Source organism: Chlamydotis macqueenii, chromosome 3 (assembly GCF_036417535.1).
Source record: "Chlamydotis macqueenii isolate bChlMac1 chromosome 3, bChlMac1.mat, whole genome shotgun sequence".
NCBI classification, from domain to species: domain Eukaryota; kingdom Metazoa; phylum Chordata; class Aves; order Otidiformes; family Otididae; genus Chlamydotis; species Chlamydotis macqueenii.
In genome coordinates this window covers 7,630,645-7,657,002 of record NC_141558.1, presented here as the reverse complement: position 1 = coordinate 7,657,002, position 26,358 = coordinate 7,630,645, and the positions used below count along the sequence as shown (strand labels likewise).

The following is a 26,358-nucleotide window of genomic DNA, read 5'->3' as shown; positions in this document are numbered from 1 at the left end:
ACCCAGGAAGTTGCTGTAAAAGCAAATCATTGCTGTGGAAGACAGCACAATTTAAGCATGCAGAACAAAAAAAAGGGTACTTTTCTGTGAAATAATCTCATTTGTACCTGGCCGTTCAAAGGAAAAAACAAAAACCTAGTGGACATTTGCTGCTTAGTCTCCCTCCTTAGAAGGAGCAGCACATGTAATTACAAACTATCGACAAACACCTTGGAGTTTTCGGTAAAAGTTTTGCTAGCATTTGAAGAACGGGAGTTTTCAAATGAGAAGTGTGGCTCTTCAGTACATACAGCATACAGCAAAACATAAAAGCTCTTGCCATAGAAGGTGTACTGTTGATCTTCACAGATTTCTGGATATAAACATCTTTGTATGACTGAGACTTTCTGTTGTAAGGTACGTAGAGGACAGCATGTGCTAGGGAGGGACCCTATGAAGAACTGTTTTGATTAAGAAGTTGTAAGATTTTACTCTTCTTGGACAGAGATAATAGCTGAATGGACATTACAGCTGTTCATACATTCATAATAGCTAAAAAGACCCAGATGCTGACTAGGACTTTACCTTCCATAATGACACCACAATCCATTAAACATAATATGATGCTAGTTACATAATTCAGACTAGAATCTGAACAACTTAAGCAACTACATAAAATACTCTAAATAAAGGAATTTTTTTTCACCTGAGGGAGCAGTAGATGTGTTTCTTTCACTGCTCGGACCCAGTAATTTCACATGGCTGGCAGGGAACCATCCCTTCTGTCTCTTTTTCCCTCTTGCCTGTAAACATTCAAAATGGTTGTTATACAATTAAGAAACCAAATAGTCTAGAGACTGGAAAAAAAAAATGCAAGAAATATGTCACACAGTTTTCCCAACAGCAGAGAAAAAGTCAGGCTTCCAAACACCAACTAAATACTAAACAGATTTCAAAAGGAAAAAATCTGGCTAAAGGATAAAACAACCCAATTCAAATAAAGCAGCACCATAGTATGTTCTGGCAAATATGTTCATACAAAATTTTCAAGTGCAACTAATGATTCAGGTGCACAATTTAATTGTAGGGCCTAAAATTCACTCTACAAACATTCCACTCATATAAGGAGTCTCCAACAAGATACCCGGAACAGAGGTAACATTTACCATAAGCTACTTTTGAAAATCCTGACCTAAGTATTTGATATCACTTCCAATGTCATACAGCAGGTGAGAGTTTGAAAAAAATTTTCCTCATTTTTTAGTCTTTGCTTTTTTAGTCACTCAAGGAAAGATGATCTCTGCACACACTGAAGAAAGAAATATGCTTCATAGTGCGCAAAAAGTCAGGATGTAAAAGTGAGCATAGATTTTAGAAAGTAGTAACGGCACACTGAGCTCTATTGCAACAGAAAAAGAAATTCAAACTAGCAAGAACTGACAATTACATATCTTAGTGTCCCTTTCACACTTTTAAAATTTTTGTTTGTTTGTTTTTTTAATTCTTTGAGGCTTCTTCCTGAACCAGTACTGGGCCTACTTTTCTCAAAACACCAACTATTAATTGCTTACTGTGGGGTTTTTTTTTTTTTGGCACATACTCAGAATACATTTTCTACTGCTGTTAATCCACAGAAATTCAGTGCAGCAATTTGTCAGCTTGCTCACTGTGATCTCTCCTCCTGTATCTGTAAAGCAGGCTGGTTTTAAAACCAGATGCTGACCAGTGAGATCAGCCCTGTTCTAATTGTTGCAGAAGGAAGATAGGTGTTAAAAAGAGTATTCACTCAGAACAGAGTGCGTGCGGCCGTAGAATACCTTGGGAAAGGCCAACTAAGTGATTATTAAGAGGACAGAGCTTTCTATTTTGCTGTTCAATCTTAATACTGGAAATAGCATTCAGTATTGAAGTAATATGTTTGAATTCAGGCTAACACTGCAGATTCAGCTAAAATTCAGCTAAAGAGAAAGGAAATAAAGAGACATAAGATCATGATTTAACTTTCTGCATCGGTTGTAAAGATGAAGGCTATTATGGACAAGATCCACGGGGCTCCAAAAGTCAAGATATCAACTATGATTTAAGAAGAATGTCATGTAACAGTACTTTTAAGTCTTGACACTAGAAATTCATCACTAGATGGGGAAAGGAGAGAAGTGGGAACAGCAGCCTTCACAATAAACTAACTTCGAACTCCAACTTCCAAGAATTTCTGTTCTTTCATTTGAATAATTTTACAATTCAATGTTTTACCAGTTAAATCCTAACCAATTCATCAACATCCCTCTTCTCCCTCCCATGCACATGTTCATCAACAGTTTTACTATTTTCTGTGACTAAAAAAACCCCTTCAAAAACCAAACAAAAATCCCCAGCAAACCACGGTTTAATTAAAAGCTTTTTTCCCCCAACTATGGTTTATACAAGATGAAATAACTTTTTAGTCAGCTTTTACAACACTCAGTTGTTTTCTCAAACTAAACCCAAGATCAGCTCCTTGCCATTCACGAAGTAACAATTATTTCTGCTTCAGTAATTACCTGCAACTCTCCTTGCCACCATCCACTAGCATTCTTCTTCAGAATAAGAATTAGCTGACCTGGAGCAAGACTAAGCTGTTCAGTTCCTGATGCAGCATAGGCAGTAGTAACCTGAGCAATTTCTGAAAAGATAATATATTAATTGCACTTGTTATTTTTTTATTATAGTAAACGCTAAATCCATACAAGTATCCTGGTACACATCTTGCAGCTAAGCACGTTAGCCACCATTAAAACACTGCTATGAACCTAAATGCTCATAGTCACTTCAGAAATAGTCCTAAATGTTAAAAAGTTATCATACACTTACCAGGTTTCTTATTTATTGTTCCAGTTTTGCCAGCATTACTAGAAGCCTACAAAGACACAACAACCATCTTTTAATGTGCAATAAAAAAAAAAAAATCAGTAGAGTTTACACCAACTTTAAGCATGTGGACAGAAAAGTACATGGAGATTTTGATTTTGAGCCTACATTTAACAAAATACCAGCCTATATGAAGAGGACAGTGTGATACTGTGTGGCTAGAGCACCGATTTAGGACTCAAGCTACCTAAGCTTTTATTTTCTGTTGAGCACATTAACCTCTGCTTAAAATCACTATCTAAGAGCCAGATATCAATACTAGTAACACAATAAAATTGAGAGAAAGTATTGTGCATTAATTCTCAGAGTAAGAACTCACTTCTTGATCCTTTGGTCTGACGTAATTGGAGGGGAAGATTCCAGTTCTGCCATCAATGCTCCCAGTCCACCATTCCCCTTCCTTCTGAGTCACCAGAATTTCCTCACCTTCCATGAAAGTCAAGTCACCAGGCTCAGAGCTTGAATATGAATAGAGCGCAACATACTCTGTGCAAACAGCACATATGAAGAGGGAGACAACAGTTTCAGATAGGATGATAAAAGTATGTCAGAAGCAAGTAAAGCTATCTTTGATATCAGCATTCATCAGTGTGCTCATAACATGGATCGTGTCTTCACAAGTTTGTGAATCAACCTACCTACCTGCTTGATTGTAATCACATCTCGTCTCATACTCACAACTCTGAATCACAGGTACACAACTTTGTACAGAGAGATTAATTTGGCACACTGAGAGTTACTATCCTACGATTCTCCTGCGGATCAGCAGAGGCCTGTAGACCACAGCTTGAAAACGCATCTCTTGCATTAAGCATTCCACCCTACCTCTGTGTTTCACAGCAAGCATGTATATTCCACACCTAAACCTGATTAAAGCCATTCTTATCTGACTAACACAGCAAAAATTAAAAAACCACAAGTGGAATGAAAATATAGTTGGGGAAGCATGGAGATACACTAGATTAAAAGGCTTAGAAAGTGCTTCCCACTAATTTTTCTCCAGTAATGTTTGTTTTCTCTACTCCCTACTGATTGAAAAGAGAATGATCCACACTCAGGAGACTAAAAATCCCTTCTCGTGTCGTTACAGTACAGCATGAGAGAGAAGAGAATAGCAGGAAGAGAACTCAGCTTATGAGCATGAGACAAATAAGTCTTCAGAAATAAATTAATGCTTGGGCAAAAGTTTTAAAAACAAAACCGAAACCCAACCTATGCTTAACCTGAGTTAGTTATAAGCTTTGCGTAAGTTCCTGTTTTAGAATTCTTATAACAGTGGCGCAACATTTGCACCGTATATTCTGGACAAGCACTAAAAGGCCTGCTCAGAAACTCTTCACCTATTTAAGCTCATTCACATGCTGTTAAGTAGAAACAAACCGTTATCATTAAGTAGCATATTTCATGCTGTCTTACCCTCTCCTGCTGCATAAGACTGCGTATTAGGCTTTTTGTTTACAGCTGCGTAAATAGCTTCTGGTCTGCAGAAAGAAAAAAAAAAAAATATTTGAGCAACTAAGGAGGCTGATCAAGAACAAATCTCTTTGTTAGGGTGAGACTAAGCTCACTTTGGTTATCTCAAAGTTAGTATTGTCTCTGAAATTACTTGCAAAGACTTCCCTGTCAAATAGCGACAGGTATTACTGATACTTAAGATATAGATGTCATCTAAGGCATACCACTTAAAAATAACATAATCTATGAAAGACAAGAAGATATAGTCACAAATTATGCTATCCAAAAGAAGAACAAACTAAAGATTTTGTTTAAATTCTCTCATTCTAGAGAATTTCTAAGAACCTTTATCATAATGCATGAAAAGAACAACTCACACACAATGGTACAGCCCATCGCAGCAGAAACCAGACTTTGAATGACTACCTGAACAGTTGCCTTGCAGCCTTAGAATAAACATAATGATCTTCTCAAGCAAAGAAAAATACAGTATTTCTGCAAGACATGCCTTACAAGCTTACAATTCTTTGCAGGTCAAACAGAAACTGGCACCTTCAGAGGCAGAAAGCAACTACACTGCAAGAGAGCTGACTCGATAATGAACCAAAACAAAGTCTGGCACTTGATGAATAATCTGACACCACTGGTTCTTCACAGCACTCAGCCATGGAAGACTGTCTGTACAGGCTCACAGCAGTGAGCCCAGCATTACTTGGCTTGCTAGAATGAAATAATAAAAAGCCTAAAATGGCATGGTGTAAACTGTAAACACTATTTATATTCTACACTTTAAAGCACTGCAAGAATTTTGCACTCTAAATCACATTTTTTTTGGTAAACTGTTCAATAAAACAAAACCAAAAATCATACTTACTCCTCTTTCTTGATTTCACTCCCAGGTAACAGCTTGACATAAGATTTTGGAAACCAGCCCCTTCCTCCATGCACCTCTCCAAACCACCAGTTTTCCTGCTGCTCCAGGACAGTAATGATATCATTTTTAGAAAAATTCAAGTGGTTATCTTTTTTTGCAGTCCAAGAGCAAAGTGCTTGTGCTTTTAAGTTCTCGACAGGCTGTCCCTGTTAAGACAGAAGTGGAGATGTTGACTGACCACACTACCTCAAATTGGTCCAAGTATTAAAAAAACGCAACCAACCAAACAGCGATGTATCTTTAATTGCAGGCTAAGCAATTTCATTCCTAAGTGCTGGTTGAATAATTTGTTGTCCAGTCATCAAGATTTTACATTCCTGTATACAAACTGTTGACGCAGGAACAACCTCTCAACTCTGTTTCTTATTTGCTAAAAATATCTTGTGTCTAATTACAGGTGAAAACTAGTATAGAATTATGAAAAATACCGCATGACTTTTCTTGCTCACTGATCCATGGAAATGCATGGAATTACGTCAATGCACACAAATGGAGAATCCAGCCTAGATTTTTTTTCCTCTAGATAGTTCAGTGCACTCAGCATTAGAAAAACAAAACCCCCACAGATGAAAGCAGAGCTTGTTTGTGTTGTTTTACTTTTTTTGTTTGTTTTGTTTTGTTTTGTTTAAAGCAGTTTCATTAACATCAATCTAAAATACTGCAAGTTCTCCATACCTGCCCATGAATGGGTGAAACAGATCCAGGGGACACAGTGCGAGTAAAAGCCGATTTCTGTTGCCAGGCTGTATTAACATTCAGGCTAGAAAAAGGTATGTTTTGGTAATCAGATTCTTCTGCGGATTTACTTGGTGAAAGTGGTCTGGAAATTGAATACACGCATATTTAAGACATCACAGTTTTTATTTCAAAAGTACCTCTAGCAGAATGACTTTTTTTTTTAAGCATATATAAAACAGATACTCTACACAATGTAAAGTAGACTATCAAATACTTTAAATTTCCAAGCTAAGGCTTTGAAGTAGGCTTTTCAGTAAGTTTTCTGCATTTATATTTTAAAAACAAACACTGAATGACATTATACAGCACATTATGCATTAGCTAAATTTAGAAAAAGCAATTTTAAGACAAATGTAACAAAAAAACTCACTCTGCAGCAGCTGAGGTAGTAGATAAAGATACTGTGGGAGGAAGTAAGGCCTTCTTAGGAGATAAAGACTTTTCTCCTTCTGGTATTTTTTCTACATAGTTGCATGGAAACCAACCAAAATGTCCTTGAAAACTCCCATAAAGCCAACCAGGCTCTCCCACAGTTTTTTCATCAACCTGTGGACAGGAAGACAAATACAAAGAAAACACAATTAGCAGTGTGAAACAAACAGGGCATCTAGTGCATCAACCCCCGCTGGCACTCTGAATTGGACAGTGTCAGCAGCACTCGCACAAGCGTCAGCATTTTTATTCTCTTCCCTTTCAGAATTGAGCTGATTTTGCCCTGTTGAAGAAATAGGGTGATGATGCAATTGCACTGTTTTTAGACACAGGCAGAGACAAGCCTCGAAGACATTATATTCCTTCAAACGGGCCCCAAACACACACATATGGGACCATGTACTATACCTGGAACCTCTCTGGCTTTCCAAAAATCATAGTGCACTGTGTTGTATTTTGCTGAACGCACAGCCAAGAGGCAGCAGCTGGTGAGCCACACACAAAAACAACTGCTGCATTTCTGCTTACAGATACAATTGTGTCTTTTGACTGCATATAAAACACACTCAAAAATTCCATTATTTAGTACATGATTAAGTATGAAATAGAATCGTAGAATTATTTAGGTTGGAAGAGACCTTTAAGGTCATCAAGTCCAATTGTAAACCTTACACTGCCAAATCCACCACTAAACCATGTCCCTAAGCTCCACATCTACATGTCTTTTAAACACCTCCAGGGATAGTGACTCAACCACTTCCCTGGGTAGCTCTTCCAATACTTGACAACCCCTTTCAGTGAAGAAATTTTTCCTAATAGCCAATCTGAACCTCCCCTGGTGCAACCTGAAGGCTGTTTCCTCTCATCGTAGCACTTGTTACTTGGGAAAGAGACCAGCACCCAGCCAAGAGCATCCTTAAACATTCATAGCAATAGTGAAGTCTCCATTGTGCTGCAAATTAGAAAATTTGTCAAAATTAGCAACTCAAATACTATCAGCCAGGTAGCTTAGTTGATGTTTGGTGTTTAAGAGGAGGTGGCAGCCATTAGCCTATTTCTAAAATAAGATTTCATCAGTTAAATGACACAGTTCATTATATCTGAGAAGAAAGCCAAAGCAAAACCTACTTCTCTTGATTTCAGAAAGTTTATGTCTAGTTATACTAAAGATTCTCAACACCTCTCTGATGTGTAAGTTCTAAACAAAGATTTTAGCGGAACTAATCCTAATTTTACCTGTTAAAAACCAACCAAACAAAAAAACCCAATCAACTTTAAACTTTTAGTATGTCTCAAAATAATTAAATAATTCAAAATAATTAAAAAAAAAAAATCAAAATAATGCTTTTGACACTTAAGACTTTGATGTATCTCAAGCCTGGGGAAGTGGGCTTGGGTTTTCCAAGTTAAATGTCAATGGCAAATCTTACCTGAATTATATCTCCGGTATTAAAGCTCATCTCATCGTGATTCCTTGCTTCAAATGGATATAAAGCTCTGTAATTTACCAAGGCAACTGAATTCCTAGACTCTGAGACACTAACTGCATTGCCTGAAAGGATTAAGAGAACTAGTTATCATTCTGATACAGCTGGAAGGCATGCACTTCGTTGGAGCCCTACGTTCTAGGCAACAGGTATGAATATGAGAGAACTGTTCTTGCCCCAAAGACACTATGCAAGTATCGACAGGCTAACAGGGTGCATACAATGCAGGATTTTAACATGCTAATCTTAGTAAACGTAACACTAGCAATAAAATGCATTGTCGTCTGAAGCGAAAAAATAACATATTTGTATTCTCATCTTTCCTTATCAAACCGCTCTGGCTAAGCCAGGGCTTTAATATCACCTTGTTTAATACAATTATAATTTTCCTTGTTGAAAAGACACCACTGCTACAACAATAAGTGTTCCGCAGCAGTCGTGAAGATTTTACTTAGAAACCTACAATTATCAGGATTTCTATTTTCTTTGCACCTCTGCTCTCCAAGCCTGTGACTCATGCTGCTAACAGTGAATGTTTTACAAGGTACAGCTGAGGTGTGTAAATATCTTTCAGCACCGCTCTAATTTGTTTCTTGCTGAACTCAGTGATAAAAGTGGCTAATAAAAGATGACAGGAATTAATGAAGGATGGAACTGCCTTTAGTGACATTACTGTTAAACCAGTATTTTTCAAAGTCCCACAACCAGAGGTAAGTTGAAGTTAGTTCTTTGGTTTTTACAGAGGCATTGAGTAATGCAGAAATAAACTAGATTTCAATGTTAATAAATCACTTCACTGAGTGTTACCTGCCCATCCACTCATCACTGAACAAAACTCCTCCATATTAGCACTCTGCTTCTATCAGTTTTCAGTACCTATGACTGACGACAAATCTTCCAGTGACCATGGCTGACAAATCACAGATGCTGGCAACAGTAATATTTTAGCTTTTTCCTAAGGCTTCCACTTTGTCATTAAAGCAATCTAAGTTAATAGGATGACACATAACTAAAGATATGAAACATTGTTGGGTTTTTTTTAAATAATATTTTAGACAATAAGCCTGCCATAGTGTGACATTAACAACAGTACATTTAAAGAATGAAATAATGCTCAGGAAAATAAGAACCATTACAGCAAAAATCTAACAGACTAAGATTACCTTTATTTTTCCAGGGGGGCTTAAGACTTTTACCCTCTGTTGGTTTCAACATATCTGCAAACTTCTCATTTATGTTTAATTTAGAAGTGCATTTCTCCACTTCTTGAGAGTTGGTTGCTTCTTTTATCTTCTTTATTTCTTCATTCTGCTTACGCCTCTCCTCAGCTGCTTTTGCAATTTGTTCTTGCTTTCTTTTATCTTCTTCCAGTTGCCTCTGCCTTTGTTGTTCCATTTCCCTCAAGACCGTGGCTTGCCTATTTTTCTCCTCCTCTGCATGAAGCTGTTGTCTATTTTCCCTTTCTCTCATCAGGGCAACTGCTTCTTCAGCTTTCAGCTTTTCTTGAACTTTTTCCTGCATTCGTTCTTCCTCCAATCGCTTCTTTTTCTCTTCCTCTTCCCTTCGGATATTTTCCTGCCATCGGTTCTCCTTCTCCCGTTTTGCCTTCCTGAAAGAAAAGAATGAGAAAGGAGTGGGAGAACACCGATATAAAAATTAATGAGAGTTCACCGGGTAATTGACTGCATCTGTGAGTAAAACATAGTCCACTATATCAATCACTCTCCTCTCTGGGCAATAAGCTCTTTTCACAGGAGACCATGCTTTGTCTTAACATGAGTGCCAGTATATTTCACATATAAATAACAAATATAATAAAAATCTTGGTATAGAAACACTGCCATGTGGTTATCTGTGCAGTGCTTCCAGGAGCACTTCTGCTCACCTACATCCTGATGAGCAAGAAGGGATCTGTTCATTGAACAAAGGTGGTTTTAAGCTGTTCACCAAGGTAGTAACCAAAATCTCATGTCTGGAAACTAAGATTTCCAAATAGATTAATAACAAAGTTTCACTCCGGTACATACATTAAAAATACCCTTTGCATACGCATCTTTGTGGCTTTAACTTTCTGCCTTCAGCAGTTGTAATCTATTCAATACACTTATCCCAGCTACTGCCACATGCTTCAGCAGACAGAATCTGGAAATCTGACTATATTCTCTGAAATTATTCGTATTTTATCCTGGGCCTCATCTCTTCAAAGAGGTTATTATCCAATTCAACACCCTTAAAATAATTGTATTTTAGCTGTTGAGACTTTTCTTTTGAAAAGAGCAGACCTATCCTTTTGGGCACTTTCTGAAGAGATTGCTGAGAAGGGACCAAGCGTAAAGGAAACTGTGGGAGGTCCACTGATCTGATGTGCCCATCCACCCTTTCTCTGGCACTGTTTCAGTCCAGGGCTGCTAAACAGGCAGCTGATAGCAGAAGGTCTGGAGAGGGGAAAAACGCAGTGGCACCTTAAGACAGCCAGAATCAAACCCTAGATACAGTTTCTTAATCAGTGAAACAAGAGAAAACAAAACTAGTTGGGAACAAGACCATGAGAAACTCAGAGCTGAAGACAGTAAAATTTTGAGTGCTTGATACAAGGTTGGGCTGAGCGAATTGGGACCATACACACGAAGGGATGGTCCCCCCAGACACATATTTGCATTTTCTCATTGTCCTCCTAAAAAAAGGATCCGAAGTTGAAACTCAAAGCTAGCTCACTCATCCAGCTTTCAAGATCAACACAGGAATTAAGCAGCCAATGCTCCTACTATCGTCCTAAGTATCAATCTTACAACTGTGGACACATGTGACAAAAAATTAGTTCCTACTCAGTAAGAAGTGCTTTTATGGAAACAGGTCAGATCTTTTGAACACCAGCAAAATAAGGCAGAAAATAAGGAATTTTAAATGTATAAGAATTACCCATTAAGGGAGCTAAAAATCTTATCAGCAAAAGTGACTACTTGGTTTATCTGAATTATAAGTTATTTTTTTAAAAAAAGATTAAAGCAGATTGGAAAAAGGAAATTCAAATCGTCTTTTATCAATGGTACTCCATTTTCTCTAAGGCAACTCACTAGGATGTATTTTTACTGATTAGACCACCTGCTTATTACAATCAGTGTCTAAAAGTCACCACATATTATTTTGCTTTAAAAACTACAACACTGGTACACAGAGACACGGCACCTTGCAGCCTCATCTTCCAGTCGCTTTTTCTGTGCAAGTTCAGCTCTTCTTTTTTCTACCTCTCTTATTTTGTCCTGTTTGATCCTGTGGAGCTGCTCCAAGGCTAACTGCTGTGTGCTGTAACTTTCTCTCAGGTCCTAATGAGGAAACACAACAAAGTACATCAAAAGGAATAAAGTCAATGTTTCAAGAAAAGCATCCAAGCATTTTAATGCTTTGTGAACCAAGTTTTAATACAAATGGACAAAGTAATATTAAGTTATTAACAGTCCTTGGAGGTCACTGTAATGAAAGTCAAATAAACATAAGTACAAGAGTAGCTGGCCAGTTTACAAAGCCTTTGACATAACTTAGGCTTTCAAAGAGCCCTTCCAGTCACACACCTGCTGTAAACTGCAAATATAGAGTCACAGAATGACAGAGAAGGGAAGATATAAAATTGAGTGTTCAAACACAACATTATCTAAGAACATAGAAGGCAATGAAGCATATTTTAAATAACTACAAACACATTTGCTAAGGAAGCAGACTTCAACTGAAAGCCAACACAATACCATCAATCTGAGAATGCATCCCTTCATTAGGGTGTTTGCCTTTGCGATGCTGTCTGAATGATCAGTCTCATAGTTAAATCAGAACTTCATAAAAACATCCAGCAAGCTTACCACTGTGGGAAACCATAGCCTAAAGACACTAACTCAGACTGGAGTTTTCCTGTATTTGTAAACTTCACAATTTTACTCTCTTTTGAACACATCCTTCAATTCCTATTCCATCTCCCTCTGATAAACTTTTTCACAGCAGAAATCCAGCATGAATCTTTGGGATAATTACAGAATCACAGAAACAATTAATAAATTTACAGAATAAAAATATATTTAAAAAATCAACAAAAAATCAACAACAGAATTAATTCAGATTGTACTTCACCATGTAACAAACCATCTGTAAGATACATTATGTTTTCTTAGGAATCCTACTGATACAGACTGAGCAATGCAACAGGTATAGCCTGACTTTTTGTATCTGATCTCTAAACGCAAATAAAGCAATCAGGAATGATCTGTTCCCACCACAATACACACGTCTGCCAATAAGCATGTTGCCTAAGAGATACTGTGCAATTTATAGGAAAAGGGCAAGATAGCAAGATTTCTGGTCAGTGGAAGTCTCTGTAGCAACAAACTAAACCAAACAATTGACTACTATTTTCTCCCAATCGTATTCAGCTGAAAATATTTTTTCTTCTCATCTTTCATAGAAACTGAGGATCACTATGGAAACAAACCTGCATTATAAAAACTCTTGTCTCTTTATTTTAAGGACAGAAAAATCCTTATGCAAAATGAAAAGGTTGGTCAAGTAATTCTGAGAATAATTTATGAGGGAAAAAAAGAAGAAATTAAAGTCAGATTTTTGACCCCAGCAGACAAAAGCAGTGTTGAGGAAGAACAGCAAGTAGGTTTTAGTACTGGTTAATCTTGAAGCTTAATAGCATTGTGTTTGCCATGTGTGTCATATTCTGGGCACTGAGGCTATTTCTAGACTCTTAAACTCGAATGAGAATTTTTTAACCTGACTCACAGCTTAAGATACATGGATACAGGCACAGCTAGATAGGTAGAGAGCAACAGATGGAAAGGTGGCAGAAGGCACTGTTTCCATCTAAGACAGTCTTTTTTTGGTTGATGTTACCATAACTAAACATAAAAACATCTGGGTAAAACCACTGAGTGAACATAGTCTGTTAAGAAATAAAATAGATACCAGTATTTTGCAGTTTGGCTTTCTAAACAGGTAAGCAAATTTTAAGAGCTTTTAAAAGCTAGCAGAAAGAAAAAGAGCCTATCAATTTTCTTTTAGGAAAATTTATTTAATAGAAATTGTACATCCAAACAGAAAGGGTAAGCAGAGAAAAATTGCAAAATAATTAAAAACTAAAAGAGCCAAAGATTAGAAAATAACCTTAAGTAAGAGGAAGAGGTTGTTGAGACAGCTTAGCAGAGACAAAAGGCACTGAAGAACAGAATCATCCATATTCTCACACTGTAAGATAAGGCAGATAAAAAGCCAATTAATCTTTGCACTGTATTTTGAAAAACATATTTTAGGGAAGATTAAATGGTAGGTGCAGCCACTGAACACAGCAAGCCATGCAATAAACAAGTAACTAAAAATGCATGTTACATATAGCCAGATTTTAAAAAGAAAATAAACTCCTAACATGTTTACAAATTTTTCTTTGTGTTCTTTTTATTGGAGAGTGCAGCACCCTCACACTGGGCCAAGCATAAATGCATTTCTTAAGAATAAAGTTCACATCAGTGCCAATGGGAGTAAGCTGGTAAATGAAGTTAAGTGGATACATGCTACCCTGCCTGGGAGTTGCATGCGTTTTTAGGCAAGTCAAGAGTTGCCCCTGAAACAAAAATGTCTTCAGGGCTAGCGGTCAGTATTTCTTAACTTCTACACAAAAAAGTGGCTTATGCTTACTTGTAGGACAGTATCTAAGTCTGCTATCACAACTTGTACGATGTACTATGAAACCCTGTATTTCTTTCAAGAAAAGGAAAATGTTCAGCCCACAATTCAAAAATTGTAGCAAATATAACCTCAGTTCCATAAGAATGGAATTTGTCAGGGCCTGAGATACTTCAATTCTAAATCAAAATGAATTCTAAAAGGTGAAAGTTGAGAGTGAGCAACAGTTGATTCATGCAAAGCAATGATTAGCAAGAGATTTGTATTTTAGTACATTAGCAATAGTTTTAAGTGCATTTTATTACATTATTTACTCCAAGACTTCTGGTAATTCTTATTTGACATTGGAAGCTGGGGAAAGCTTTTTGGAAGCCTGATAGAAGTGCCACCGATCTTTAAGATTGGATGGAGAAATAAAGATACTGCTTACTGGTGTAAGACTAATGATTTAGATAATGCATGTACCTTCAGCTGACTGTTAAATGCATCCATTTCAGCAAGTTTAGAAGCAGTTTCTTTCTCAAGGGCATCTAGCTGTTCCTTAAGTCTTTGGCATAATTCTTCCTTTTCTAGGGACTTCTTGTGCACTGAACTGATTCCTGTGCCTGCACAAGGAAAGAAGAGGAATTTTACACAGGGATTCCTTTTTCCACTGATTATTTTATTATTTTCCTAAAATACACACATTCCCAACCTCTTTCATCACAAAAATTCCTTGATTTACCTTTCTATTTGCACACAGCACAAAGAAATGGTCCCAACACCTAACTGAGACATACAGGCATTAGATGTAATATATACAGAATAATTTGCAAGTTGCTTTTTTTAAATAGCACACCAATTCATAGCAAGCTTCTCTAGACAGGGACGTCTAGTGTGATTTGACGTAAAGACTGCTGTGTATTTTACATAAATTAACTCCCTTGAGTTTACACTACAAAAAAAAGACAATATGTAATAGTGTCTGTGGGCTGCACAGTCTGTGTAAAAAAAGTTTCAAGCAAAATCTGTGCTTTCTCACAAAAATGTGTTTGTTTGTCCTTATTTACTACATGAAGGAAATAACGGAATGCAGATGCAACAATGCTAAGATGGCACTACCTGAAAAGATACAAAAAATGAAGGTGTGATTAACACCCCTGCATCCTTCAGCCTTTTTTTACAAGTGATGAAAAGCCAGTAATGCAAATGCAGGCACTTACTCTGAGTGTTTTCCAGTTGAGTGTTTTTAATTCTTTCATTTAGCAATTGCTTTTCAGGAACTAAATAGATGAGTTTATTCTGATACTCCTATAGACATTGAAGAGAACATAATAAATGTTTAATATTGTTTATAAAACAAGTAAAAATGGGTGAGTTTTCAAACATAACTTCAACTCATGTTAATGGGACATAGATGCTTATCTTAATGTAGAAGTTATCATTATGGGGTAGAGGAAAAAGTGACTTCTATACTCTCAGCATAAACACTATTAAAATGGAATGCTTTTTTACCCAAAAACTGCTGGAAGAAAAAATGAACAGACATGCTAAAAGTGTAAACAGTATCATGAGAACATTTAAGTTGACTAACCCAAGCCTAACATAGAACAGTAACTTTCCATGACACACAGGAACATGCAAAGAAGTTTCCCTGACATGCAGCAGCATTACAGAAAACTACAGTAAAGGATGATTTATGGTCGTTGACTGATTTGAAATAAATTGATGTCCTGCTATTCAGAGAGAAAAGAAGAAAAAAAAGAGCAGCAAGGTAATTCAACCCAAAGACCAACTTGCTCTCCATACAGGAAAACATTCTTCATAAAAATCTGAGTCTGGAGCCATAAAAGAATTCATAATTAAAAAGTTCACAAAAGAACAGCTGAGGCTTTGACAACTGTCCTCATTCAACTATCAGCTTGTTGTAGTACATTTCTTTAACACCACAAATAAAACTAAAAACCTCTGCAATGCTGATGGCCTTGCCAATTTCCTCTCTCCACTATAATCAAACTGATTCACTATCCCTCCCTATGGCGATGTATTATCAATAGCATTACATAAACACAGAACAGGAAGTAAAGGAAAACTACAAGCTTACAGAAAGTTATATACCTGAAGCTGTTGCTGTAGCTGCTTCACTTCCATGATTCCTTGGTCATATTTCTTATCTAAAGCCTCCAGTTCAGTTTTTCGAATTTGCTTTTTGCTTCGAATATCTTGCAATCTGCCCGAGATTTGCTGATGTTTGTCCGTCTGAAAAGAAATCAAAGATAAATTTACCACGTACAGCAAAAATCACTTCTACACTAAATCTGCGGGCAGGTTAGTTCATGATCAATTCTTTAAAACAAGCCAAAACATCTGCTTTAGATTCCTCATCTAAAACAGAGTGAAACTCCTAGTCATCCATTAACAGAGCTTCTAAGATTTGCATAGTTTAAAATACTTTATTTCAAGATGTGTAGTGAAATTTGTCTTACCAGGGCTTCTAATTCAAGATTAAGGCTCTTCTTTTTAGAGGTCAACTTGACAATTTCCTCTTGTTCCCTGTTACGCTGATTGAGAAGTTCTTGGCGACGAATTCTCTCCCATTCTAAACGTCGCTGGCGCTCAAGTTCTTGCTTCGCTGCCTGCAGAAAAGTTACACTACCTTAAATTACAGCAGAGATGCAGAACTTGCAGACCACAATTTAATAAACAGTGCTCTATTTCTAAATAGCATTACAGCATCACAACATATTTTATTTTGTAAAGTGCTGTTCAGCATCAATGAATGTAGGAAGTGATCCTGTAAGATTCTTCATGCCATGCTCCTACCTCTGGATGAAGAAAAGCTACATAATTCAGAGACAAAATCTGTTTATCTTGTAATACTGCCCATAACCTCCTTTGAGTATTTCACAGAACTACATAAAATTTGTAAGCCTTATACATGTGCTGAGACACCAAGTCGAAGCAAATGTCAACTGTCTCAAGTTCAACTGTCAAAATATTATCAATTATTAATTCAGTAAAATCTTGTTTCGTACACAGGTTTTTGCATAAATCCAAGATATCTGTCCAAGAAAATCTCATCTCTCCTATGAAGTATCTGAAAATATTCAGCCTATACCAAAACTTGATTCATTTATAACAGACAAAATGTTTTCAGACAGAAATTATATTCTCTCTCAAAGACAACCTGCCAATGGCCATGCGAGGCGACAGAACCAAAGGCAGCATTCAAATCCTGAATGCTGTCAAGTGGATGCTGTATGCATGTACCTATTCCTTAAAGCATTAAAAAAATAAATTTCAAGAAAACAACCTCCCGCCTTTCTATTTCTTTCCTCCTTTCTTCTTCCCTTTGTCTTTCCAGCTCTCGTTGTCTCTCCAGCTGCCTTTCCATTTCGAGTTGTTTTTTTCGTTCCTGTTCCTGACGTTCTCTCTCTCTTCGCTCTTGTTCTTCTCTTTCTTTCTGAGCCTTACGTTCAGCTTCTCTCTGCTGCTGTTCCAGCAGGACCTGACGGCGTTTTTCCAGCTCCATATTTCCCCTCTCATAGTTGGCTTTCCTTTTGTCCTCAAATGTCACTGAAATAAGGAAAGGTAGTTATTTCTCTCCTGTGCAGAACACTGCTCTCAAACAAGTACCTCTGTTATGCCACTAAAGATAGATGCCTTCATACTGGCAAGCTCAGGTTGTTGGGTCATGGATGACATAAGCATCTTGCATTTGTTAAAGTATTATTTTTCTTTCCAAAAATACCTTTAAATTTTCCTAAGTCTATTCCAATTTTTAAAAAAATGTAGTTAAGTTAAAACTGTCCACAAAAATGACTTGAATTTTAGAAGAAACGTTAGAAAATAGCTTTTAAAGCTAGGAGAAGACTATCTTCTGTTAAAAAAAAAAGTTTTCCACTGTGTGAGAAACATTAACACACAGAGAAAGAGCTTAGTTTTTAAGGGTGTTCCGTGTAAGAACTTCTGGAGGTAAAAGCAGCAGAAAACAAAACAGGATCAAGCTCAGTTACTGCAGTATACAACAAAAAGATACACAAAGGAATGGGGGTTAGGCTCCCAGCAACCACTCTTCCAAAAAGAGAGGCAATCTCGCAATGTGCATGTAAGAGACTTTTGCTGGTAGCATCAGGGAGTCAATAGCAGAATCTACGCTACATGCAAATGGCATCTAGTTTTCAGATAATTAAATTACATTGGAACTCCTTGCTTTCAAAATGTCCAGAACAAAATAATGCCAGGAACTTTCAACCGAAAACAAATTTGCAGTAGCATGGCAGTGTTTGGCAATGAAGGATTTATTTTCTAAAATATATTATTAATCAGCACACTTTCCCTTTCTTACAGCTAAAAATAGCCCCTATCTCTGCCTTCTCAGTTCTATTAGTTGTAATAGACTAGACTACATCCACTTAACAAGCATCCTGCCATCCAAGTTAAAAGGGATCTCACTCCCGAAATGAAGCTCCCTAGGAATCTGATTATGTCTTCCACTTTCTAAAGGTTTCAGTGCCCTTCAAAGACAGCCCTATACATCAAGAATGTGAACTCTATTTTACCTGGCTGTTTTTTCTGTGGCTCCTCCTCTTGCACAGGCTGGTAAGATGGCAGAGTTCCATTTATATTCTCAGTATATTTTCCACTCCTGGAAGGGAAAAAAAAACAAACAAACCACCATTGTTAGAGAAATAACACAGATATTTTCTTTGCTTAAAACACTTCCATTGAAAATATATTATGTTTCATTGTCCTCAGTGATACCTGAAAGAAGGCGGTACCAGCTCAAGAGGCAGAGTTAGTGGCAGAGGTTGTCCGGCTTTGGCCATATCGGTTAGGTGCATGGCTAACACAAATTCATCAGCTTTCAGCTGACCATCTCCATCAATATCAGCTAGTGACCTGCACAGTTTTAACAATAATAATAATTAGAACTGAACATCACAATCACTTGGAAATAACAGTTGAAACGATTTACTGTAAAACTAATTTTAAAAATACAGAATTCCTGTGAAATGTTCTAGTACAAAGAATTACAATAAATAACATGAATAGTTGATGAAAGGAGGTATTACTCTGTTTAATAATGCACTGCTATTCAGATGTTTTCTTAAAATTCAGCAAAAAAGATAGGAAAGGTTAAGAGACATCTCTTGATCTATAGCATCAAGAGAAGAACTGGGAAGAGAATGCAGGACTGTTCTTAACCAGCTCAAAATGCTAGAAAGCACTTTTTCAATTATTTTTTAAAGCAAAACAAAACATTATATAAAATTACAACAAATTCTACAACAGGAACCTTTGCACAGAATTCTCTTTTCCCCTTGGATCTCCTTGACAGTGCAGGGAAGATGTGAGCTGCCCCAGGGTACCTCGCAATGGGTAGAAAAAGATCACCTACCCCCTCTACGGAGAAGGCAAACCACACAATTGTATCATTAGCCTACAAAATTCTTCCCACACAACTGGGGCAGGGAGTTGAGGGGTGGGAAACAGTGAAACTTTTCCAGAGATGCAGCCAAGAAAGTAGGAGCCTTTTTCAAAAAACTGTCTATGTAGAGACAATTGCAGAAGTGTGTCCTTAGACTATACTTAAGTGAAATCTTTATTAAAATAGCTCGTTAAAAAAAAAAAAAAAAAAAGGCAGTTAAAAACCCACTAAAACCAAAAAGGAAACAACAAAACAAAACAATCACCCCCCTCCCACACACCACAGTGAAAAACAAAAGCAGGAGATGATGAAATGAGATTTTTATTCTGTTCACAGACCAGCACTACTCCTACATAACACAACAGTACTGTTATTACAGCAATTACCATGAATACAGTATCCCAGTAGAAATACTGGTAACTCTTTATTTTGGGCAAAACAAACTTTGGCTGTTAATCTTCCACATGGGTACACAGACCTCCCTGCACTGGCTACTGGTATCTTCAGGCTAGGCATCCAGAAGGAAAACAGTCACTATATGCCTGCTTTATTTCCCCATGCTCCAGAGTGGGGGAATATAGCCCGACATTCCCCTTTTCACCTCCACAGCATGCAATCAAACAAGCTGAATTCATATGAGGAATATTTCAGCTTGCTGCTGCTAGAGACAAATGATTGCCCTGGGATAAAGAGAAGAAAGGGAATTCAGAAAGAGCTGTAAAGCACCAAGCTATTGTGAATTCTGCTGGGACAGTAAATTTTATGTATAACATCCGAGTTAGGCCTGTAGGCGTAATCCAAACTACCATATCTGGCAGGGTAAAGGCAGATTATTCAAGCCTTCAGACAACTGTAACCATTCCGTCACCACAGTAAGGGCAAGTCTTAACAAGTGCGTAACATGCAGATATTTTTATGGGAAGTAAAACTCTAAAAATATGAAGGGTTACTCCATCTTCAATCTTTCTCCACATTTTAAAACTAACAAGTTGGACTTCAGAATCCCACTTTTAAAATGAATGAGCCCTCATATCAGCTTAACTACTGCATCACTGAATGAGAAACCAAAATCAATGTCTGAACTATTACACAGAGTTTAACACATAAACACAAGGTGAAAAAATGTATTATGTCAAGGTGTCTTTTCCAAATGGGCTAATGAATGAGTACTCTAAGTAGCAGCTTAGTTTCAGTTTATTATTTTAGATCTAGAGTATCCCTTTATAATTTCTTATTAAATAGAAGTACATTTCCTCTCTTAACACCATAAACACACTGAATTAGTAATCAGTAACTACACTTACCAAATAGTAGCCAATTGAGTTTGTGAAAGGTTTGATTGCAGAAGGGCATTCCTGGCTTGAAATCCTTAGCAAAAGTGTAGAAGATTTTAATAAAAATAAACACTTTGAACAAAGATTCACATGTAGCAAAAAATGGGTCATGTATTAATCTAATCTATTTACATCAGTGGCTGACAGTTGGCTTTACTTCCAGGCTTAACAACAGGCAGTACAACCTGAATACAATAAAGATTTAAAGTACTCTTGTGTACTTTTTTTCATTCAGAGCACCTAACAGGAAAATGGATGAAAAATGGATATTTATGGTAATCCCCACAGCTGTTGCAAAAGCACAGCTGACTGTCTACCTACACCTTGGGCCAGCGTGCTGGAAAGTTGTTAGCTTGCTTTTGATAGCAAAGAACCTTTTAAGGTAGGTCAAGGAAACCTTCAGCCCAAAATCAACTGAACAAGATAAAAAGCACTGACTCCCTTTCTTTAAAGAAAGAACAGTCCTCCTTTTTTTGTAGGCTAGGAAACTGAGTCAAAGGCTTGGTAACTGTGTATTCAAAATGAGAAATCTAGTAAACTACAGACATACATACTTGACTTTACATCTACTAACTGCTTGGCCAGCATTCTACCTGTTGCATTACAGCGAGTAATCCAGTTTCATAAGAATTTTCATAAAACTCTACTTCAAGTCATCATAATGCTGTGGCACAACACAAATGTCTCTGAAAGACAACAAGGAATGACTCCCTTAAATTAGTTTTGAAAAATTCCAATCAACAGTTGCAGTACTGCAGTGTCTTTCCTGAACTTTCTTTGAAAAGACAAAGCCCAAATATCTACGTAATTACTAATATATATACACACACATAGGACCACACGGCACAAAAATGACTGTGACATGTCCCCCACTTTACAAAGTCATAAGAAAGAGTCTCAGTTCAAACAGTGATGCTTGAAAAACAACTGCTGACTTTACGGAGCTAACTTCCCCAGCCTTATGGTTCTCAGGCTCTTCTAGTTAGATCCCACCACAGCCACTCCTCTTCTTCCCCTTGACTGCTGCTGTAGCTTCCCCAGTCTACCTGGAGAGACTGCTGCCTCCTCAGGCCCATCCAGGTCTAACACAGAGCTCAAGCTGATAAACTGATGGCTATTTCCATCTCTTCGCTGACTGGAACCAGTAGCTGAAACCCGCTCTCCCCTGCATAGGTGTGAATGTCAATAATTTCAGCTTTCATTTCATATGGAAGTCAAATCCCAAGCTGGGACTCCATCCCTCAGCATGCAATGTGCCAGAATCAGAAAACACTGCTGGTTTTCCCCCTCCATATCAAATGCCATACTCACCTGATAAATATCCACTCATACTTTTATCAAGACTGTTAAATTTCTGTCTGTATTTTAATCTGGAGGCCTGAGGAACTGCCCAGTCTGAGGATACAATCTTTGGTGAATTCCCAGCTAGTGACGCACTGGAGGAAGAATTTGAACTGTAATACAATTAAGAGAGAGAGAGAGAGAGAGAGAGAGAGAGAGAGAGAGAGAGAGAGAGAGAGATAAAGAAAGAACTCAATGGAACAGAAGATATATGGTAACATGAAACAACTTTAATGAAGTTTTACCTCTGCTAACTTGCTACAAATATTTTCATCACTAATATGGAATTTTACTATGCTAGTAGGTACACATATCTAAGAGGAAACTCTAAAATTCAATATACTGTTCCCTTGCTATCACAGGCACTTATGCCACATAATTCCTTCAGTCCACCACTGTGAAATAATACTATAGGAAAACATCTCAATTCCAAGGGCTATGAAGCACTGGGCAGATGTCTAACCAACTTTAAGAGGTATGCAAATGAATAACCACGAGCATAAACATTTATCTGAAAAGTTCAAAACCAAAACCAACTTCAAAAGCTGCTAAAGCCACTATATTCCACCTCTACCTATTATTTTTATTTGTGACAATGGCAGGCTGAATGGAGTTTTCCCAACTCACTCAGTTTCTGCAGGTATTATAGTACTTGATGGAGTGTTTAGTTATAACTATAAAACTTCTGGCTGCAACTCCCAGCATTTTCACAACACCCCATCTTTGAAGATCAGACAAAACCAGGTGCATCCAGTCTGCTTTGTTTAAGGTAATTCCCTACTCTGTCAAGTAAAAAACTATTTGCAGTCTTATCCAAAGCAATAAAGTAAAGAATGCTGATATAAACAAAGCCTTTCAGGCATGATGTTGGATAAGCATCCTTCGCATGGAACTAGATAACATGACAGTGAAAATGCTGTCACTAGTAACACTGAAGAAGAGCTACTCTGCAACACTACAACATCAGGAAAAGAAAGCTTTCCAATAAAAATAAAATAAAATAAAATAAAAGATGATAGACACCACCTGTACAATCATTACAGAACATCTGCTAGCATCAGGTGTCTGCCTGTATAAGGAGCACAAAGTTAGAAATGCTCTCACCCTAGATGCCTTGTATCAGCAGCAAAGATGTGCAAGCACTTCTAAGGCACATTCTGGAACTGAGCTGGGCTGCAATGCTCTCTGGATTGTCTTTTGGGAGACTGTTTCCTGGATGCTGAACTGGATAGATAAGCCTAGTCCCTCATTTTGTGTATGGCAAAGCTCTAAAATCAGTGAAGCAGCTGTTTACGAAGATTCATCATCTTCTATTATTCATAAAACAAATTCACACATGAATATTTATAACAAATACTGTTCTTACATGCCTGGTAATTACATGGTGCCCTCCATAATGAATGAGCACATCAATCCATAAACACTGCTTTTATAACCACTTAGTAAGTTTTACTCCTGTTTACTAATGAGATACATTCTCTTCTTTTTAGCACTGCTTTCTCCCATTTGAGCTCCTCATATTGGATAGTTTTCTCAAATTTACTGAAAATATTATTTATTGTGCATATCAAAACAATTGACTTTCAGACTTGGTAGGTCATATTAGATAGACTAATGTTTAATGAACATACTTTGAAAACAGAAATGCTCCTTTAAGTTTTGGAAGGCTTACTTCTCAAGTTTAAGATACAACCATTTTAAACTTAACTTTCATACCTGCTAGATCCTAAATCGATTAGTGACTGTGCCTTCTGTATACTAGTACCACCGAACCCTCCTGCCATGGGACCTAAAGAACCAGTATGAGGCAGCGCTGAAACAAACAAAACAAAACAAAACCAAGAACTGGGTATAAGGTAATGCTTTGTAATAAACAGTCAAGGGTTTGACAGAAGTAAGAAAAGCTAATCAGTGACTTGCTGTTAACTAGTTAGAACCAATTTGATGAATTTGGAAAAAAAGAATGTGGTGGTTTTTTGTTTTTTGTTTTTTTTTTTTTACCTCACATGCAAATATTGGCACTCCTGTCTGAAATAGGCCATAGAGAAAAATAAGACACACAAGTCCGAAAGAGAGTACTGGGCTGTACTATACTTACTTGAAGAGAAAGGTACGGACAAAGGCTGCAGAAGGCTGGATGTTCCATTTGGCAACGAGGAGGTACTGACAGAAGGCACCAGGGGAGCAGGGATAACCAAAGGAGGAACGGAAGTCATGGAAGTCAGAGACATAGGAGCTAACGGTGTGATCGCAGACATAGACGTTGGCATGGACAGATTTGGCATACTACCCATTCCTAGAGCAAAAACCAACAATTCATGATTTAATATTGCAGAGGTTCCAGCAAGAAATTGGCTCCATTGTGCTAGGCAGAAACTACACAAAGCAACCTGCATCCAGAGATACAATGAATTAAAATAGATGCTTGTGTGTAATATTTACTTTTTCTCTAAAGTGTAGACAAGACAGCTCACAGAAGAAAATACACTGAAGAACATGAATTAAGAAAAAATAAATCCTTACAAGCAATTAATCCTCAAGGTAGATTTAGCTAGTATTTAATAAAATAATATTGAGTTTTCTGTAACTGCAGCTATAACTATTTCTTCAACAAGCCTTTCCACGTGTGGCCCCTGAGACAGACTTATAACGCACCTCAAAATTTGTGACAATCCTCTACAGGGAAAAGCTGATACTGTTTCTGAACTAAGACTCTTCCAAGTGTCGGCCTTGGAAGAACCCATAGGGGTGAAGAGTCCACACTTAGGGACCTATGCCCAGCAAATGGTTTCTTTAAGGCAGTTGCCTGAAGTAAATAAGGGCACTTGAATTCCTGTCTCAGTCTCGTGGAAGACAGCAGTATGGAGATCTTGTGATGGAAATTTAATAGGAAGTAATTGTATGCCCACCACAGCTATCCATAAATGCATCCATTGTATGCAAACACACAAGATTTACTGATGGGCAGATATTTTAAGTCATTAATATATGCATATATTTAATTTCAGCACAGAACTATGCAGTGATTTTGTAATCCAGCTGAAATAGTGATCTATATTTGGTTTCACAAGACAACAAAATAAAAACTAACAGGCATGCAATGAATCCCAAAACAATGTCAGAAAAGGAAAAAAAACTTAAAATAATTATATTCAATTGATCATACCACCAAAACAGGCAATTAATTTCAGAAAAAATATTTAAAATAAGTTTCTACCAAAACTTTGACCTTTACTAAGTTTTATTTTAAAAACCCCAAGTATAAATAGGTGAATGAGTAGGAAGGAGACAAAAAAAAGACCTTCAGTACAAGATGACAGCCTGCAAGTCAGATAGCAGATGTGAATGGCCTTCTTGCACCTCACGTCAAAATTCAATAGAAGTTTCTTCTCTATTATTAAATGCCTTCAAAGAATGAAATTATCAAAAATGTCAAGAAAGTGACTTTGTGAATTTCCTAAATCAGAATATCTTTTTCTTTAACTGATTCTTAAAACTGTAATGATCAAATTAATGCTTGTATTTGGCTGCAATTAACTGTGGATTTTTTACCTCTGAACACTAAGTAATTATATATTCATAAGTACCAAAGCGAGCTGACATTAGTGGTGAAAACACTGGAGTTTGTTTCATGACAGGAGGGAGAACCGTAGGCAAGTGCTGTCCTTGCAATTTTAGCTTGATGAGTTTCATGGCTATAGAGAATTCCTGTTGATCCATTTTTCCATCTTTGTTCAGGTCTGATAGTGTCCTTAAAAATAAAATAAAATAAATTTTTAAAAGCTCACAAGGAAGAAATTTAAATTTAACTTTTTCACTTAATGAGAAGCTTTTTATCAAACTTATTTACTGGTTTTGTACAAAAACAAACTTATTCCAACCATTTGTGGATTTTCTACTTTTGACAGCATTCAAACCTCCTGAAGTCTGCAGATTGTAACTTTTCTAGCTTGCCAGCCTACAGCTATTGAAGGTCACCCAGGACTTCCAAACACAATGTTCATCCAGCTGCATCAAGAATAATTCACTTGGTAGTCTTCTGTAGAGTTCAGTTTTAAAGTTGATGTATATTTAATATTTAACACCTGAGAAAGTTGGAAGACGCTTAGAGAAGCCGCAATCTCCTGCTCAGTAGACACATTTGTTGCTACAGATACGCCTCTGCTATGCTTCTTTCTATGCTGCTAGCCAGACTAATTAATTTAAAAAAATAATGTCTGGTATTGTAAGGAATTAATGCAAAAATGTGAAACAGGAGGTTGCAGAAACCTGTTAAAGGCACTACATACCACTATGAAAACTGCATTAATTTATAAACAGCATGGGGTTTTTTTTTAAGCCTGATATCCACACTGTCTTCCTTTGACACTTTTCCAAAAAAATCTAAATACAACAGGAAATAGATGCAACAGTATAAACATAAAAAGAAAAATTTCTAGTGAGACAGAAATTCTGAAATCTTGTTAATACTTAAGCATGGCAGGACCAGGCACAGGAATGTAAATAATATTGAGGGGAAAAATCCCCCAGAATTAATATTATACTATGTTTTCCCTCTCATAGCTTTATTCAGTAAAAAAAAAAAAAAAAAAAAAAAAAAAAAAAAAAAAAAAAAGCCAAGATCCTATGCAAAAATTTCCTTTCTGCTCTTTTCTATGCACCTTAAGTTTCTGC

General features: G+C 37.0%; 1 protein-coding gene across 3 annotated transcripts in view; it reads right to left on the bottom strand.

Moving 5' to 3' along the window:
- ITSN2 (intersectin 2) overlaps positions 1-26,358 on the bottom strand; it is an 80,578-nt gene that overhangs the window by 22,252 nt on the left and 31,968 nt on the right. For all 3 annotated transcript variants that reach the window (XM_086745632.1, XM_086745633.1, XM_086745634.1), the window contains exons 5-27: positions 25,272-25,435; positions 23,783-23,980; positions 23,401-23,497; positions 21,655-21,797; positions 20,314-20,377; positions 18,343-18,480; positions 18,141-18,226; positions 16,892-17,154; positions 16,065-16,214; positions 15,697-15,837; positions 14,802-14,889; positions 14,065-14,204; positions 11,119-11,255; positions 9,096-9,541; positions 7,876-7,997; positions 6,384-6,559; positions 5,951-6,095; positions 5,216-5,421; positions 4,303-4,367; positions 3,206-3,372; positions 2,830-2,875; positions 2,520-2,641; positions 686-782 (exon numbers count right to left, since the gene is read on the bottom strand). In XM_086745632.1, coding sequence (XP_086601758.1) covers positions 686-782; positions 2,520-2,641; positions 2,830-2,875; positions 3,206-3,372; positions 4,303-4,367; positions 5,216-5,421; positions 5,951-6,095; positions 6,384-6,559; positions 7,876-7,997; positions 9,096-9,541; positions 11,119-11,255; positions 14,065-14,204; positions 14,802-14,889; positions 15,697-15,837; positions 16,065-16,214; positions 16,892-17,154; positions 18,141-18,226; positions 18,343-18,480; positions 20,314-20,377; positions 21,655-21,797; positions 23,401-23,497; positions 23,783-23,980; positions 25,272-25,435 — 3,401 coding nt within the window. The remainder of the gene's footprint in view (positions 1-685; positions 783-2,519; positions 2,642-2,829; positions 2,876-3,205; positions 3,373-4,302; positions 4,368-5,215; positions 5,422-5,950; positions 6,096-6,383; positions 6,560-7,875; positions 7,998-9,095; positions 9,542-11,118; positions 11,256-14,064; positions 14,205-14,801; positions 14,890-15,696; positions 15,838-16,064; positions 16,215-16,891; positions 17,155-18,140; positions 18,227-18,342; positions 18,481-20,313; positions 20,378-21,654; positions 21,798-23,400; positions 23,498-23,782; positions 23,981-25,271; positions 25,436-26,358) is intronic.